The sequence below is a fragment of the Bombus pascuorum genome, chromosome 3, assembly GCF_905332965.1.
Source record: "Bombus pascuorum chromosome 3, iyBomPasc1.1, whole genome shotgun sequence".
Lineage (NCBI taxonomy): Eukaryota > Metazoa > Arthropoda > Insecta > Hymenoptera > Apidae > Bombus > Bombus pascuorum.
In genome coordinates, this window is record NC_083490.1 from 18,490,936 (window position 1) to 18,510,260 (window position 19,325).

At 37.0% G+C, this 19,325-nt stretch overlaps 2 protein-coding genes across 10 annotated transcripts in view; both read left to right on the forward strand.

Annotated features, from left to right (window-relative positions):
* LOC132905507 (protein tramtrack, beta isoform) overlaps window positions 1-15,339 on the forward strand; it is a 45,299-nt gene extending 29,960 nt beyond the window's left edge. For 7 of the 9 annotated variants that reach the window (XM_060956866.1, XM_060956869.1, XM_060956865.1 and 4 more), the window contains exon 5: window positions 90-6,854. In XM_060956866.1, the coding sequence (XP_060812849.1) occupies window positions 90-805 (716 nt within the window). In that variant the 3' untranslated portion in view covers window positions 806-6,854. Of the gene's footprint in view, window positions 1-89; window positions 6,855-7,450; window positions 7,723-8,859; window positions 9,136-9,888 lie in introns of those variants that run through there. The other 2 variants (XM_060956873.1, XM_060956874.1) reach the window with 2 other exon arrangements.
* Window positions 15,340-15,650: 311 nt separating this feature from the next.
* On the forward strand, window positions 15,651-19,322 carry LOC132905473 (frizzled-7-B). The gene is made up of 3 exons (XM_060956781.1): window positions 15,651-16,669; window positions 16,979-17,358; window positions 17,441-19,322. Exons 1-3 carry the CDS (start codon window positions 15,870-15,872, stop codon window positions 17,977-17,979), a joined length of 1,719 nt encoding a protein of 572 aa, XP_060812764.1. The 5' UTR covers window positions 15,651-15,869; the 3' UTR covers window positions 17,980-19,322.
* The last annotated feature ends 3 nt before the right edge of the window (window positions 19,323-19,325 follow it).

Genomic DNA, 19,325 nt, shown 5'->3' on the forward strand with positions numbered 1-19,325 from the left:
TAATGCTCATTGTCGTAATTGTTGTAACCACGATCGTTACACATTATCGATAAGAATCAGTGTCTTTACTAACTCGAATCTTTTCACAGAGTTTTCATCGGGGAACACGAAATCGGATGGCGAGACGTGGAAAGAGAAAGGTCGAAATTCTGGATCAGGATCTTCGGCGAATCAATCGAGCACGGACACTTCGAACGCGAGATCGAACACCACCACTTCGTTGACCACAACTACTAGTTCGACGTCCAGCACAGCGTCCAGTTCCGGCACAACGATGACCACCACGTCGACAAGAAGTTCGTCAATGTCACCGGCAACCGGTAGGAACAACGCGCAGAACAGCGGCGGAAGTAGCAGTAGTAGTAGCCCGGCACCGACCACCAATTCCTCGTCGACGAGTAGCGGTCACCAGATCGGAACCATGTCGGCTCCGCCTGGTCGACAGGTGCCGAAGAGACGCATGAGGCGTCGCGCCACATCGCACTCGCAGGATCCTGCTGAACAGCTGACCGAGATGTCCGTTCGCGGTTTGAATCTCTTTCGTTATGCTTCAATATCCGAAGGTGTTTATCAATGCACCGAGTGTGCGAAACTCGACATTCAGAAGACGTTCAAGAATAAATACAGCTTCCAACGACACGCTTTTCTTTACCACGAAGGCCATCAGAGGAAAGTATTCCCGTGTCCGGTATGTGGAAAAGAATTCTCCAGGCCTGACAAAATGAAGAATCATATGAAAACTGTGCACGACTGCTTCATGCCGAAGGACTGCGTGATGCCGTTTGGCTTTTTTCTCTCGCCTTAGCGGGCAGTGCGAGGGCGAGGTGGGATGGCGATCGGTCCAGCACGAAGAACGACCACTGAACCAACGGAAGAGAACACTGGCCGAGGAGAAACGACCGTCGCGACTAGTGACGTCCAAAGGAACTCGAGGAGCACGCTCTCGAGGACGACGTTGAAGCACGTGGCCACCCCGAGGATGCTCTCCATATTCAGGCGGGGGCGTGTTTGAGAAAACGAAATCTTCCTTCGTTTACTCTGTCGTCTTCTCAGCACCGCCCTAGTCTAGTCACCCGATAGTGAAAATACGTGGTCGTACAGAGAGACACCGATAGAAAAATGAATCAAGTTGTCTTCGTTCTGAGAGAACAAAATATATATGGTAACCTGTGTGCCGCGGACCAATCGCATAGCCTATCTCACCCCCGCGATGATCGACTCCTCACGTTGTATTAAAAGCGAGATCGGATTTCTTACGCGTGAGATCAATTTTTGATAGTCGTTTTTAATGGAAGCCCGACGAGTATCGTCTTTTCGGGAAGAAGGGCGACCGACGGTTGATATCGGCCAGTGGAGGAGACTAACGTGACAGATCGCATACAAACACTGCTGAGCGGAACGACGTCGAGTGATCGCGGGGATTTTTTTCTTTTTTCTTTTTCTTTTTTTTTCTGTCTTTTTTTTTGAATTAAAGGACAAAGAGAAAGAGATGTCTATACTCGAACGTAAGTGCTCGAGTAGTGCTGCTGTGTACATTAGTATTATATAATCCTTAAACTGTGCAATAGCGCGCAATGCTTGTGGACGATCGATGCCCGGCTGTGTCTCCTTCACTTGCACGACCATCCAGATCGCCATGGTTTTACACATGGAAACGTAAGCCGCGTGAAATTTGAAGAAAACTCGCGGAGAAAGCGATTTGGCCAGTCGGGAAAAAAGGAACTTTTAATGATAGCGATTGAAAAGGCTATACTTGTTTATAGGTTTTTATCGTGTAACTAATATTGTAGGCGGTTACGTTTGCGTATGTACCATGTATAGGAACCATTGTTTCACAATGTTGAAAGTAATGTTTATCGTGTTGAGACCGCGTTACCGAAAAGTTCTCTTTTACTAAATATCGTCGCAGTATTTTACGCGGGCGTAGTCTGCATATAAAATTCCAATTTTCTCTTTATATTTTGAGAAACGAAATTTAACGATATTGGTGAACAAAAAGAGGGAGATATATATTCTTGCAAAACTAGCCAACTTCCTCGTGCCTTTATCAACCGCGTATTCTCTTTTTCTTTTTCCTTTTCTTTTTCTTTGATACGAATGCATCGTTTTTCACGTATAAAATTTATGTCTAGAGTACATCTTTTTCTTTTCTTCTTCTTCTTAAAGTAAAATATAACGAAGCAACGTAAGCAATACGATTAATGTGACTAACGAAGTATCGTGTGGATATATTCCCGTTTTAGATTATACCGTGATAGCTTTAAAAAATCTTCCAATGCTTTAACGCACGCGCGACGTTTTTATTTCTTTTTCTCATTTCTTTTTGTTTTCTTATTTTACCCGCTCTTTCGAATTCAGCAGTTCACGTGTGAAACGTTGGTTGTGAATATGTTCTCTCTTCTTTCCAGATATTTTCCAATTTTGCACCTTTCATAGTTCCCTATACATCTGCATAAAACTGTATGCAACCACGATCAGATTAGTTGTTTTCATAGTTCCCTATACATCTGCATAAAACTGTATGCAACCACGATCAGATTAGTTGTTTTCCGCCAAAATAATGAAATGTGGATATTTTTCCCCTTTGTTTGTGTCGGGGAATGTCACCTGTATTTTCAAACTTTCAACAAACATTCATCTATGCCTATCAATTCGCATAGAAGCTTATTCGAGCGATAATAACGTGCTTCCAAATTTTTGTCACATGTGTTATATTTTAAAGTAACGAGAAGAAAGATGGATTGTTATCGAAAGTGCAGAGTTTCATAGCCAGGATTCGTATTAATATTATTAATAACGGTTATTGCTATTTTTCTCTTTTTAATGTTTCCTACGCCTTCCAACAGATTTGATTCCAATGGTGCGTAATAAAGCGTATTAGCAAAATATTAAAAGAAAGAAAGGCAGAAAGAAGATGAAAATGTATATTTATCAGAGAGTTTATTAACGTTTCCCTACGAGGCACAGAAATCTCGTAGAGTTCATTAGATAGTGCCTAAAATAGAGAAAAGGGAGGATGAAACACGAATTATACTACATTACAGACCGGTATATGTACAGGTTTTCTGGGAAAGTGTATTATAGTTATTACCAATAATTAATTATTATTCTTACTATTATTATTATTGATTTACTATTACTCGCACTACTATTAATGCAGCAAAAATAATATTATTTTTATTTTCACCGTTACTATTATTTCTATTAATATTATTGTTTGATAAGAATTATTAACTTTTAGATATGGACAAGCACCGATAGAATTGGTTATTATTGCTAGGTATATAAGTTAATAATGCACAGGCAAGCACAGACAAGTTACATAGAAAGTTATATATACAGGCATAGTATATTTAATGACCCTGAGTTAGTTTTGGGTCTGGACCGTTTGTTTTTTCTCCTTGATTTATTATTATTATATTATATTATTATATTATATTCTATTATATTACAATATTATATTATATTATATTATACTTTTTTCGTTCATTCGTTCGTTAAAAAATCTAAAAGAAATCTATTATTTGATACATTGTTAACACGTTTTCTTTTTTTTTTTTTCGGTGTTGGGACACCGCAGAGTAGAAATAGTTGAACGAAATATAAATTTATTCGTGCATATGTATGTGCGTGCGCGCACGTGCTTATATATATACATACAGATATATACATAGATACCAATAACTTTTTGGGGAAATATTCAAACATCGTTCACGCAGTCGAGCAGAAATAATGCAAACGAAGTGTTATAATTTGTTCGTAGGAACAACGCGTTACTATCCCTCCGTATCAATTCTAAAACATAAGCCAGGAAAGAAGGAACGAGAGGAAAATAATTCGCCATTCGTTGTAATTTCTACTATTCTCCATCGTTTCGTTATTTTTCAACTTGAACAAACTAATATTATTCAGCGATAAAATCGAAACATATCATTAAATTAAATGCTTATAAGAATGTATTTGTTTAGTCGCATAACAATTTTACCCATAGATCTGACATAATCGATCCCTTATTCTACAAAATTTGTTATAAATAGTATCTATTATTTTCGCATTACGATACGTCTAGTAAAAAGAACAGCGAATTAATATTTCCTTCTTCGTCCGCTCTTCCTGCTATTTTCCTTTTCTATAATGCTATAATTCGTTGCGAGAACTTTCGAACGAATACTGAACGGAAAGCAGTATTTTGGTCTTCCGCATCGGTGTTATACGCATGAGAGAAAATGAGCATGGATGTTAAACGTGTGATGTGTATGTATCAGAATGATGATGATGATGATGATAATGATGATGGTGATGATTATTATAATGAGGATGATGCTGATAATCATAATGATGATGATGATGATGATGATAATTATGATGATGATGGTGGTAATGATGACGATAATGATGATAATCATCAAATCTTAATTATTACAGAGAACTATTTAAAAGAATATATATAAAGAGAAATATATTACGTGAGAGGAAATGTGAAACCGCGTGTGATTTCGTTGCCGTAACACGAGAGACTCGTCGAGCTTCTCTCTTGTAGATCCAGCTCGTACTCGTAGTTGGTATTTAAAAGGAAAAAAATGCAAAAAAAATATATCGTTATATATGTATACATATATATATTATATATATATATATATATATATGTTTGTGTGTATAATATATGTATTATATATATGATTGAAAATCATATGTTTGATATAATACATATATGTATTATATATATATGTATATGTATATACTTATATATGTATAACGAAATTGCGTAAATGTAAAGGGAAAACAATGATAACTGTTTAGTTTCCGTTAGCTGAAGCACGAAATTTATATTCGCGCACAATTCTGTTTCTTGCGTCCAATTTATAGTTGTTATGTAGGAAGCGTAACATTCATTTTGATATTATGCATATACGAAAAAGCACACATCTAAAATACTAGCAGAATACAGAGCACGTTTTGAATTCCGTATCGCTTGTTAATCGCTGAAAGATATATTAACAGTTTCGAAGCAATTGTGTATGGATTCGTAATTTGCGTTAGTGATTGACATATAATATGTGGGATCGATATGTACGTTTATAAAAAATGGGCATCGTATGCAATTTCGATTGATTGCTTGTATTGACGAAGAAAATTATTACTATTTGGAAAGATAAGGTTTGCGCCATACGTATACAGCCGAAGGCTCTATTCGTCATTGCGATACCAATGAGTCTTAGGAAAGAAAAAGGAAATGACAAAACGAATTTGTTAATTCTATGATGTGTGCAAAAGCAATCGAAAACGGTCGTGTTATACTTTTTTTTTTCTTCACTTTCCATGCATTGTGGCTACCTTACTTCTTACGTTTTAGTTTTATACCATTATTGTAATAGTTCTATTATTATATTATATTATATTATTATTACACTATTATATATATTTATATATTATATATATAATATAGTATATATATATATATAATATATATGTATATATATTATTGTCATCGTCAAATAACGTTTATTATTTTATTTTTAGTTTTAACTATAACATCGGGTAATTAGGTTACGCGATAAGGTGCGTTAGGCTTTAAAGGAAGCCGCATGATTAACACATACGGTATGAGAATGCGAAATAACCGAACAAAATGCAAATGCGGTTACTTGAATTTTTCATGATGCAGAGATATTTTATTCGAGCGTTAAACGCTATTGTAGCTTGTGACATTAATGCGATGCCTTCTAATACGTTTCCAATTTTATTCGTTGAAGTAGAATGCAAGATATAGATGATATATATTTATGTATATTGTCACGACGTTCTGGCAAATAGACTTATTTATATTTACCATAGTTAAATCTGCACGTTTTATTCATGTGTTAGCGACGAGTACGTTTTTTTCTTCGCGTAAACCGATGAAAAAGTCGCAACGCATCAGTGTCGTTTGTGTCTCCTCGTCTATTACCAGAACCTCGACCCACTACAAATCTTTCGTTTGCTGCGAATAAAATTCGCGGTTTACACGCACGTTTAAATATCTATCGATAAAAAGAAAGCACCGGCGGACGTCTTAAATAAAGAAAAGGAAAAGGTATATACACGTATGTCCACCTGCATTATTATTCCTACTTACTGTTCTTCGACGCTTTAAAAATGGAGATAATGCAAGTGAGTTTTATGAAATTCACCGTAATGTTATAAAGTTATACACATATATACGAAATATATAGGTACCAGTACTGACACTTTTATTTGCACTCGATCCTGGAAGCATCACACGGCACTCTGTTTCGATAGAAGGAAGAAGCAGTACATAATTCTATTAGTGACACTAAAAGTAACAAAACGCATTCATGCAGGATGTTAAAACTACGAAAATGTACTAATAAATAATGGTAGATTTTTGCAATAGAAGAGAAGGAATTGTGAGAATTATTAAAAGATATAGACGTTGCGAATACAGAAAAATATCTATTATATATTATATATAAATACTATATTATATTATATTATTATATATTATATTATATTATATTGTACGTTCGCCCCGTTTGAGGGTGGAAGCGCGCTTATACAAACAAACAAAAAAAAGTTATATCATATAACAGTAATAATAAAGAAAATGAAGCTATACGTTCGCACATTATCGTCGGTCGTTGACTGTACATTTAAGTGTACGTACATATGTACCTATTATAATCGATGCCGGGTGGCGATAAGGACTATAACAATTTAATACCTATTATTATTTTTATTTGTTTTTATCTAATTGTAGTTTCTTTGTAACTCTTTGTGATATACAACTGCAATACCCGACCGTTTATTTCTTGTATCGATTAGCGCATCCTTCATTAAAGCAAGACAGAGGAACATACATCTCTCCGTTTAGTCGTTCTTCTCTTTTGGAACTGTTCGTCCTTTCTTTTCGCGAAATCCACCATGCGGAAATATTCATTGAACTCAAAATCGACCAAACGGATACGTTTCTTAAATTAGTTCTTAAATTATCTTTAAATCCATTGTTAATCAAGTTTTTAATTGGCTAAGGCTTTTCACCATAATCTTTATCGAAAGAAACATAACAGCTAAATTACTTTATCGAACATTTCAGGAAACCAACAGCTTTTCCTCCTTTTCCAAGTCCTGCTTTAGAATACTAACGTGATTTGTAATACTCCTAAGGATCTAAATCACTAAATTTCCCAAAAGTTCAGATTAAACGCTGCTCGAACTGATAATAAACTCCAAGACTTTCAGACCTATTCTAAACCTATAGACTGTAATATTCCAAAAACTACTCCCAAATTTCAATTTAAAACATTGCTTACACTCGATAATAAAACATTGAAACCTCGTTAAATTGTCCTCGTTCCTCGCCTCACAAATTCATGGAACACAACCGATGACTAATCTTCCAGCTGAATGATACTAACGCTCCTCTACCTGTTTTCTTTCCATGTCTGCCCAGATCAGCTGCCGAGTCTACCGAGCGACATCACGTTCGAGGTCTGCACGTCGTCGTCCTCGTCGTCGCCGCCGCCTCCTCCTTCAGCATCTTCGACGACGGCGACGAGGAGCGGTGAGGATTCGTTCAACGAAGGAAATACAGACAGCACGTACATCAAGTCCGAGCAAGTGGTTAGCGGAATGCACTTCCTCACCGACCGGGAGGAGGATCAGGGAGATCTGTTGGTACCTAAGTCAGAATCCGGGGAGGCCGAGCCGGAGGTCAAGAAACAGGTTGGTTGGTCTGCTGCTTTTGATACTGCTTCGGTAGGCAGTGCACCAGCTGTGCCACCTGGCTTCGTTCAGAGGACGATTATGAGAAGGAGGCGCGGCTTATCACCATGTCCTCGCGGAGACGGTACCAACAGAAACGGGCAGAGCACCAGGAAGCCACTTGGAAAGCTCTTGTCGCCGCGCATTTTATAAAGTGTTTTCCATTCGGCTGGTTCAACCATTCTTTAGACTAAGGGCATTTTTGGCTAGTTCGTTAGAGAGTTAGAAGTATGTACTTGCAAGTAGATATATATCGTTGTGTACTTGTTTGGTTGCACCAGAGCATCGATTAAGATCTTATTATAAGGGAGGAGATATAGGGACTGTTCATTGGTGTAGAAGAAAAGACATAATAATCATTTTAATTAGTGATTGTGATACTTTGTATCCAATTTTTGGAATTGTCAGGTAAACGTGAAAAGAACTTTACGGTTCTGCTTTACGACTGAAAGGTTATTTCTAATTATCTGTTATCCCAACTAGTTGGCAATGTGCATGCATTTTCGCAGACAACCGAATGGAAAGCATTCCGTAACGTTAAACCGTAAAAGCAACTCTCCATCCGGGCATGTCTTATCTGGTTTGTCCTCGTATCTTTTTCATTAGCGCGCCGTTTACTTTTCGCAAGGAATTCGTTGAACCGCACTTTCTCTATACATAATTGCGTGCGGAGAAGTGGATTTTATTTCTAATCTCGTTTATCTCGGGTGACACCTTTTCTGTCGGTGTATCGTCCGTCCAGCAACACCGCGCCACAGAAACAGAGAACTCGATGACTGCATAAAGAAACCGCAGAACAAAAATACGAGAATATCTCGAATATTTGTTTTTGCCTGAACTCGAACAAATTCATGGTATCATGGTAACTCGCAGCTAAGTTCCAATCCGATAGCGATAGATTTTTGTCTCGAATCATCACCAACACCAGGTCGAAGCGTTTCGAATTCTATACGGAAGGGAATAAACCTAGAGAAGGGAGGAAAAGTAAGATAGGGTGGATACGATCGAGCGCGGCGTGATACGATGGCGCGAGCGAGGATGATTAAAGAGGAAAGTGAGAGAGGGAGAGAAAAAACCAAATAAACGTTGTTTTACAAGCTGCTGGAATACCTCATTCAAAACGACGGTTCTGTAGTCTGCAAGTGGTGCGGCGAGGTGCTACCGTCTCGAACTCGTTGGTACAGGCACAAGTACAAACTCCACGTCTCCACCCAGGTCACTCCACCGGTCACGCTGTTCAAGTGCCAGAGCTGTAACGCTTACTTCAAGTCCCGTAAGGGTTACATTGGTCACCTCAGCTCCCGCCACTCTGACAACGAGAACGACGAGAACAGAGAAGAGCCAGCCAACAAGAAAGCACGGAAAACCTCGGAAGTAAGTCTTGAACATCCTGTGCATCGGCGTAATCGCTTCGCTATCTAGTCATACTCCTCGTACCCTGTTTGCCGCATCTAATTATTAGAAAACGCGTTCTATGTAAAGAAATGATTTGATAACGATTTAATATCGATACGGAACATCATACCAGCTTCCAATATAGTACACTCACTATACTGAATCTACCATCAATCACGCAATGATCCAAAGTAATGCACGTTAACAGCATTAGTTAAAGTTGCATCCTTAATATGACTTTTCTTCATCGCAATGGACTTGCATTTCGAAAAAAAAAAAAAAAACTGCAGTTTGCCTGTGTATTTATTAAGGCCACTTCAGATATCAGTTTTCGTCAATTCCAGTGAAATTTAGTGGAATATTATTTATATTTCTTCCATCCAAATAATTTTACAATGGCCAAATTATGTCGAGGCTGATGGTCTAGACGGTTTGGAGAATAGGAGGATGAAAAAGTATTTTAAATACTGTCACGTCACAAAATTTGTTTGAAATTGACGAGGACCACATCTGAGAAAGCCCTGCATGTATAGTAAGAAGTAGAGTTAGATATCTGTAAGTAGCCGATCAAAAGCACCAAGCATGCGAAAACGAAGAAAAGCTTTCGATATAACACTGCGGTTTGCGCGTGTTTGCCTGTCTGCTTGTTGTTTCGCTCGCGAGTTCTTCGTTCGATCAATCGGATCACGGTCGAAAGAGTAAGGGCAAAAATTGTGAAATGTGCGCCAACAGGTCGGAAAAGGACCGGATTGGGAGCAACAGAGGGAAAAAGAGGAAAAGATGGTGGCAGACATAATCGATCGGGTGAAGAAGGAGTGCGAAGCTCAGGGTGAAACGGTAACAAGACGAGGCTACTCCAGGCGATCCACCGTGATGAACAGCTAAGGAATGGATAAAGAAACGGATAAAGGGAAATATTGTGCCATATCATCGTCGTACGATGTCTTCTTCGTGATACGGCTCGAAGAGCATTGATCGCAGATCGTTCCCTACCCACGTTCGATCTCTCCGCGTGTTTTAGCCGGTCATGAGCCAACTCTGTACTTTAATTAAGCGATTAAGACACTCGTGTTTAGGGACGCTACTAAGATCAAATTAGGATTAGTTTGTACAAGTGTTTACGTCGGCGTTCTATGCTCAATCATTATGTAAAAAGAATACCGTAAATCGATTTTCACTGCGACGATAGCATGTGATCTGTCGATTTGTACGAGAGTTCACTGACAGAAGTAATCTCTTCATTTGTAAAATTTATACCTAGATAAGACAAATTTCCTCCTCGGAGTAAAAATATTTTTCATACTTTAAAACGAGTATTTTAGATAAAATTTTACTTTGAGTAAAATAAAATCACGCGTTTTTAAATCCATAGTTTAATTTTATATGCTTTCATTTACGAAGTGTATCTACGCATTTAAGAATTGATTTCTTAAATTCGTCGCATGCAATTCAGTGCAACATAGTACACAAAACGCGTACAAATTTCTATCGCTTTTCGTTCGGAAACGCCAAAATGAGGATATTACTTGTCAGTCATCGTCCGTATTTATCGATATTCTAGCTTGACGACATTTAAGTCAGGTTGTTGTCTCACGAAATCGTCGTACGATCGATCTATGTTCTGTTGCATGCATACATGCAGCGTAACGGCGGATACGCGTTTCAACGGTGATGGAGAGACGGGCGTTGGCAAAAATGACAGGATCGATGATGATGATCTTCGATCGCCGAAACGAGGACTACAAAGCTATCTAGTTATAATACACGCGCGGCCGCGTATATTTTTTTCATATCCTAGACGACCGCGCGTTCATACACAATAACAAAACGTATTTGCGATTCGAAACTATTGAAACACGGGGCCTGGAAGTCGCGTCCATGGCTGCTGAGTCCGATAAGCGGAATGAACGGAGCGTATACGCTGTTCTCCTCGTTAAAATTCTCGATCGTTGCTCCATATCGTTCCTTTGATCTCGATGGGTTCCGCGGATCTTAATCGAAGCGATACGCGAACAAAAACGCGAAAGTATATCCAGTATGTAGCAAAGAAAAACGGTATTTTGCGTCGCTCATTGTTGCGACAGTTCGATCCTGTCTTAGTAATGCCGGTTGTTGGAATTTTTTATTTTTGTTCAAATTCTGGAATAGTTTTATACTTATAGTTAGGATATGTCTCAGAACAGTTTAATTTTCTGAGGCGAGACAAACAATTGGAGAACGAATAAGGAGACCCTGAAATTAAACGGGACAGAAATCGAATAATCCTTTACCTTTTATACTAACAGTTTTAAACGATAAAGATATTTATTCTTTGAAGAAAAGATCGACATTACTAATATAAGGTCAGCGCGATCGTAATTAATTAACGTGAGATGAATTGCGATTTGAGCCTGAGAAGCTCTGTCGACGGGAATCCAGTGCCAAATATATATCTTCCCAGGCGTACGATATATCTCGTTGCGTACAGAAAAAATATGCGAAATGTTCACTACGATACGCGATGAGAGCGATCGTTTGCTCAAAAGTGCAACTGTACTACTAAATTCCTTCAGTTTCATTCGTTACTCATTTTGTCATATTCGACGTGTGCAGGTATCGCGTGTTATATCGTGATCCGTGTAACCAAGTGAGTACCTTTTTCCGTGAAACGGACACACAATGGCTGCGTGCGTGAACGTCACGCGTGAAATTCATAGAAATTATATCGGTATACGGGTATTGATACGTATAGATTACCGTGAATGACGTTCACGAAGCTACCATCCGGGAATAAAATTGAATGTACATTTCCAAGACAAACTGATCTTCAAAACCATGTTTTATAGCGTGCTCAATACGAAATTTTATCGCGTATAATTTCTCATTATTTCGGCATAAGTTTCTGGTGCTTAAATCACTCGAGGTAACTATAGATCATCTTTCCTTGGGAATTACTAAATCCCTTTACAAGAGCCACAAGTAGCTCTTAAATTGTTTTTCAGAAAATTGCTATAAATTTCAAATCTAAGAGACATTCGAATATAGATAAATATTAATCATGAAAGATTTTTATTAGTTTTGAGAGATTTGAGAATTTTGAATTAATCTGTTGAAGGCACGATTCGGAGAGTGGCCTAGTTACTGCTGCCACCATAAAACTTTATTGCTGAAACGATACTGGAGAACATCATATATAGCGATAAAAATTTCTTTATAGCGAGATATCAAGATACGAAGGTCACTGTTAGTTCTTTGGATAAAATGATATGTTACTTAATATGGTAAATGCTCTTTAGATGAATGCAAACACTAACAAGTTCATTATAGCTACACTAAAAGGATTTAAAACGGCCTTCAATGACCATATTCAAACGTCTTTATATTCGTCTAGAGATTTTTCAACATATATTTCGTACACATATGAAAAATACATTGTTTAATACAAACGAAAAAAGATGTGTATCGTTATAGGAAATATTTGTTAATCAAACTTTTCTTTAGCTTCTAAAATTATACAAGTATTGGGTGACAATAGTTGCCAGGCCACCTTGGGTCACACAAAGAATCTTTCTCTTTATCTTAATTTACAACAATTATCTACTTAAAATTTGATCCAAAATATATAACAAGTATATTTACGTAAGGATTTTATTTCTTATCCATCTTAAATATATTGCCTAAACTATAAAATTATGCCAACAAGAGCATAAATCTTAAGCCTAACATTGGCTTAAAGTTTGATTATAAAATCTAGTTATAAATTAACACTTGATATTCATATTTGGAGAACCATAAAATTATTGAGTGTAAATAGAAATATTTTACGGATACATTATTCCTGCATGTAATTCGTTTTTCATCGTGTACAAAATTACGCGATGCGATATACACGCACCTGACACACTCGGACAGGTTAGTTGGGCACGGACTAGTGTCGCTAGAAGAACGGTAGATAGAATGATAGATAGATGAAAATATATCTACACGTACGCGAAGTACGAATAAATATAATATAATGCGCACTGGCGATAATTTACGCAAGAGCATTATATATATTAATCTTGCTGAATATTCCAAGAAAGTCTGTCCATTTTTTCGAATGTCTCGAAAGTATTTTAATCTCTATTTACTTGTTGCGTGTCATACGGCGCAACGGCAGAAGAATGAATTGCATTTCACTCGAAGTTTTAAACACACGATTACACTTTAGAGTAGACCGTGCGTGAACACATAAACACGTACGTAAACTGACTAGTAGTTAAGTTCGGTGCTAATCAAGAAACGTGTATTAATTATACACGCAATTTTATTACAAAGACGATTGCATCAATTATGTTTTTTCGGGGCGAGTGAACAGGCTTAACTCTTTGGAGGAGAAATGTAAATTTATCTAGCCACGCCAAGAATCCAAGATCAATGGCATGTATGCTTCGCATGTATAACATAACCTCCAAAGAGCTAATCACGAAAGAGGCAACTCTCTTCTGCATTGCGCGCGGATTTTGCACGTAATTATGTACAGGCGCGTATTTTCCAGCGAATCTCTGACCGTATACCACAATTCTAATCCTATATGTGCATAACGAGACTTGCGTGCACACTACGACGTGATTGTGTACGAGCAGAGGATAATCGACTTCTGTCGAAGTAAAAACACGAGGCACGAGCCACTTTTCGTCTTCCTTTCAGGTTCAGGATAATACATTCGTATACTTCTAAGTAGGTATATTACTGGATGTGTTTTAAAGAAAACGTTTATTTGAATATAATTACGTATCCCTAACTGATCTACCAGACGCTTATAATTTGTTACGAGTGTTTAATTAATCATAACCTTTAACGAGTTAATGGATCAGCTAGGTAATATACAAGGCGTAAAAGTTAATATATATTTGCGGGTACTCGAGAAGAAAGACTTAAAGCATTACAGCAGTAATAACAGTGATTTCACGTTTCTGGGACGTCTTAAGATAAAAAGCGCGCAGGTCGTGCCATAATTTAATGAACGTTTGTCTCATAATCTTAGTGCGTCCCATTGCGAGTGAGAAATACAAATAAATCATTCAGAGTTCAGAGGAAAGTGAGGCTCGTAGATGTCTCACGGTACACTTTGCGAAGCACCTCGTATTTTGTGCCAATCATAACGTTTTAAGCCGCCCAAAGATCTTTAGATCTTCCCGCTTGTACAGCTGTTCTATACATATATGTATTCCAAAGGAAAAGAAGAATAATAGGTCCAACGAACGTATACGATCCATTTGAAAATTAACTTTGGTAATAAAATTTGAAAGGGTATAGCATTTAATATAGATATGTGTATATGATATTACGCAAACCAGTTTTATGCACTTCACTAAATAATTTTACTTTCTTTGTCTACCCTCGCTATAAAAATTTCAAACCTATTATTATCAATCGTCTTCCTCATTATTATGTTGTTTTATACGCCATAAATCGTGGCATTAATACAGATATGTATATGTATACGTATATTATAGTCGATAGGTATTTATGTATAAATGATTTGTAGTTGGTTCCCTCGAGCAGAATGTAAGTGGTAACCAAAGTGACCTTTTTCTTCTTAATAGGGATGCGTGTTAGAAAAAGGAACGTTGATTTCGATCGGAAGGATCAGTAGGTGCGACAGGCAAAAACAGGCGGAGTTCATTCGATCGTTCCGTCAGATCGTGTTTTCTTTAATAACAGGCTTCTCTTTCGTTTTATGCCGCAGAATGGTTATTAATACCGTTGAAATTGTAAGAAGACGAAAAAGTGGCTTCCTCGACATATTGCAATCTTCCGTATTGAATCTTAAGTGTTACTAACCGTAAGATCGTAAGGCTGACCTCCTATGTCTAATGTGACGATTCAGGTTGAGAATATTCCGAGGAGATAAATTATTTATTTGTTTACGATAACGAGGCCGTTTGTGAATCGTATTTCGGGTAATTCGTATAGACTCGAAAAACTACCATTACAGTATGCAGTGATGATGACCGCCCGAAGGTGCGACCCCGTCTGAAAGTGCACGAATTCCACGAGTACGTATGTACTATATAATTAAAACAGAAAATATAATAATGACAACCATAGTACTTACGACAACGCTAATCATCTGCGATGAATAAACATTACAACTAACGAAATCGAACGTATTGTGCATTGTATGTCGGGAAAGAAATAAAATCAAAATGAATCGATTGATATCGAGTCTTCTCATTTATGAAACCTCTACCTTTAATAAAAACATTGTAATACTAACTAAAGTATTTTAAATTATTTACTGATTATTTTTACTTTTTTTTTTGTTTAGATTTAGATTATATTTATATTTATTCGCACATAGATATATTACGCATAATTTATGGTTTAAAAACTATTATTTTACCTTTAAAGGTACAGATAGAGATTTTCCGAATGTTCTGATAATTTGAAGAATGCGCAATGTTTGGACGTATTGTCCACAGATGGCGGTAGTATCGTTCATAAATTTCAGATAAGTTTCCTTGCTATCAGAACGTATTCACCGTGTTCTGTTTACAGTACTGCGGTCGCGTCCATCATCATCACTAGGTGCTAGGTACGTTCGTTCCCCTGCTCCTACCGTTCAGTATTATTATGTCTCGCACGATTCGTTGGTAATGTCCAAAGGCGTGGTGTATTCGCGTATTTTCGAAAGCTACTTCGCGTGACGATTGATCTCGGAAGTGGCGGTCGACCAACGATACGCAACAATGATTCCGTGTTACGCGACGATCTATGTTCTTTCAGTGGCCGTATTCAGTGTCAATGCTTTTCATGCGAAAGATCCGTTGGCGCATCACGGAAGATGTGAACCGATCACGATCAACCTATGCATGAATATTCCGTACAATGAAACGATTATGCCAAATCTGATGAACCATCAAAAGCAAGAAGATGCTGGCCAAGAAGTTCATCAATTCGCACCCTTGGTCAAGATGAAGTGCAGCCCTGATCTTCGTTTCTTCTTGTGCACGGTGTACGCGCCTGTATGCACTATCATTGACAGAGCAATACCTCCTTGCAGATCGTTATGCGAGAGTGCTCGAACAGGGTGTGAACGATTGATGAACAGTTTCGGCTTCGCGTGGCCGGACAATCTCGATTGTTCCAAGTTACCCGAAAACGGCGGTCCTGAATTATGCGTGGGTCACAACGAGACCACACCGCCTGAACCCTCGCCACCGGTTTATACGCCACCGCTTATGCCTGTACCTGAATTTCAACCGTCCTGGACCGGAGGACCAAAACCGTACGGTAGCGGATTTATGCTCGGTGCCAGGGATTTTGGTTTTGTTTGTCCAATGCAGTTCAAGGTCCCGCATGAACTTGGTTACTCGCTGAAGGTCGGCGACAAAGTTGAGCTTAATTGCGGCGCTCCTTGTGATGGAATGTTTTTCACCGAAAGGGAACGACGATTTTCAAGGATCTGGGTTGGCACTTGGGCCTCAGTTTGTGCAGCTTCTTGCTTTTTCACTTTCTTGACATTTCTCATTGACACAGATAGGTTCAGGTAATTGTATTCATATTTATCTATAATAGATAATTTAATTAGAGTCATTAGTTAAAAGCACAGTCTTTTAATTCACAACTTGCAATTATAATATAAATATAATATAATATAAATGATTGCCTATACATGGTTGTTTGTATTATATGGTATGTCTTTATGAGATATATATTATAGTTAATTTTATTACAATACAAAAAGTATAAAATTCTCGTACTAACATGATATACAAGTGTATAACTTTCCTTGAATATATTAGTTAAAATATGTAATAATGTTATATTATATTATGCGCATTACATTTATGTGTAGGTATCCTGAAAGGCCAATCATTTTTTTGTCAGTATGTTACCTTATGGTAGCATTGGCATATGTGATTGGTTGGGCAGCTGGCAATTCCATTGCCTGCAGAGATCCTTTTCCACCTCCTTTAGATATGAGAATTCAAATGGCATCAACAATATCCCAAGGTACCAAGCATGAATTGTGTACAGTACTTTTCATGGTGCTTTACTTTTTTGGGATGGCATCCAGTATCTGGTGGGTCATCTTAACATTGACATGGTTCCTAGCTGCTGGGTTAAAATGGGGCCACGAAGCAATAGAAGCTAATTCACAGTATTTTCATTTAGCAGCTTGGGCTGCTCCAGCAATAAAAACAGTTACTATCCTTGCATTGGGAAAGGTAGAAGGTAAATAATCTGAAACACATGAAGAAATTATTTCTAATATAATTCATGTACTTATTATGAATGCATTACTTTATTTTTATAGGAGATATATTGTCTGGTGTTTGTTATGTGGGCCTCTGGAATGTTGAGGCTCTACGTGGGTTTGTTTTGGCACCATTATGCGTTTATCTAATCCTTGGAACTGCCTTCTTATTGGCTGGATTTGTTTCTCTTTTCCGTATACGTACTGTTATGAAGCACGATGGTACAAAGACTGACAAACTAGAAAAATTAATGATACGCATTGGAATATTTTCTGTGTTATACATAGTTCCTGCCTTGATTGTCATTGCTTGCTTATTTTATGAGCAAGCATATTTTGACCAGTGGATGTTGACTTGGAACATGGAGATGTGTTCAAGGCCTGGACCACAATCTTTATATTCGATGCCGTGTCCAGTTGGAGAGCGTACCCGCGATGTCGGGAGACGGCCAGAATTTGAGGTTTTCATGATAAAATATTTAATGGCTATGATTGTTGGTATAACAAGTAGCTTTTGGGTGTGGTCAAGTAAAACACTGACCAGTTGGCGACAATTTTTCAATCACATACAAGGACGTCGTGCTGAGGCGTACGTTTAAAGACTTGACTAGTTTTACGCAACAAAAATGGAAAAATTTTGCCTTTCTAATTGAATATCACGCTCAATTAATACATAATCAAATTAAAGTGGAAAAATATACATTTTGTTGCATCTGAAATTATTCAATTTATATAATGTAATATTAATAAATTTAATTTAGTATGAAGAGATCCGAATGATGCATTCGATGAAATATGCATTTTTATATTATTTTTCTATCTTATCAGTGCATTATAAAGAGTAACAAAAATTATACAAATGTACTGTGCCAAAATATTTTTTTATCGAGATGATTGTATGCTTCTTTAAGATATTTGTGAATCTTTCTATTGTATTTTTATGAGAGTTGCATAAGGTCTGTATAAAACGTTAGAATTAATCATTGCTTAGTTTACAAGTATTATTAGATGATTTTTGCATCATATTTTAAGTAATAAATTCTTCCTGTTTGCATTAATAGAACTCTAACTCATCACAACGGAATAGCTCGTCATTTAAATCGTTTATAAATGCTCTACAGAAAATGTGTTCAATGTTTATAAGTGTACTGTTCTAATATGCATAAAAAACAATGGGTACTATTATGTGTCATTGTAGCTTCAAACCTCCCTTTTTAGGTTTGATCAATAAATTGAGAACAATTACGCTTATTAAGCTCGCGAACAACTTTTATACTTTAAGGAAACAGTTTGAGAAACATTTTACAATATTTAATTGAGACCTACAAAAATATTCAAAACTTTTCTACTCTTAACATTGAGCAATTTTATTAACGATCTTCTTAAATTCCTTTTTTGTTATTGCATTTAAAAAAAGTTTGCCATTGTAGAAAACAATTGAGGCAAGCATAACTTTGAAATATATAAAATTACATAAATTGTAAGATGTGTATTACTCTAGGTTAACTGCATTGTATATATACTTATATACGTTAATTTTACTATGTACTATAATATATTTTTCAAAAGTTATGTACATAAACATGTTTGCCAAGTGATTGGCATTTTCGTATGTTTCCTATGCGTAATCAAATCTCGAAGGGTTCGATAACTGCGAGCCGAATAGAAAAAACGCAGTAAAGATTTGCGTATCGAACGCAATCATTGTTCCAATATAACTGATCAATTCGTCCATTGAAACTGCCGAGCTTTTGTGTATGTCATGTATTTACGGCGATTAATAAAAGAAAAACTTATTAGTAAAAATATTATAACTACAACTGCCGTACTTATAGTAGATGCGCAAAGTATCATATATGAAATATACGTGACGTTGTGTAAAGTAATTACAACTATTATATTCTTTATATAATAAACCTGAATATATATACATAAAAACAAATGG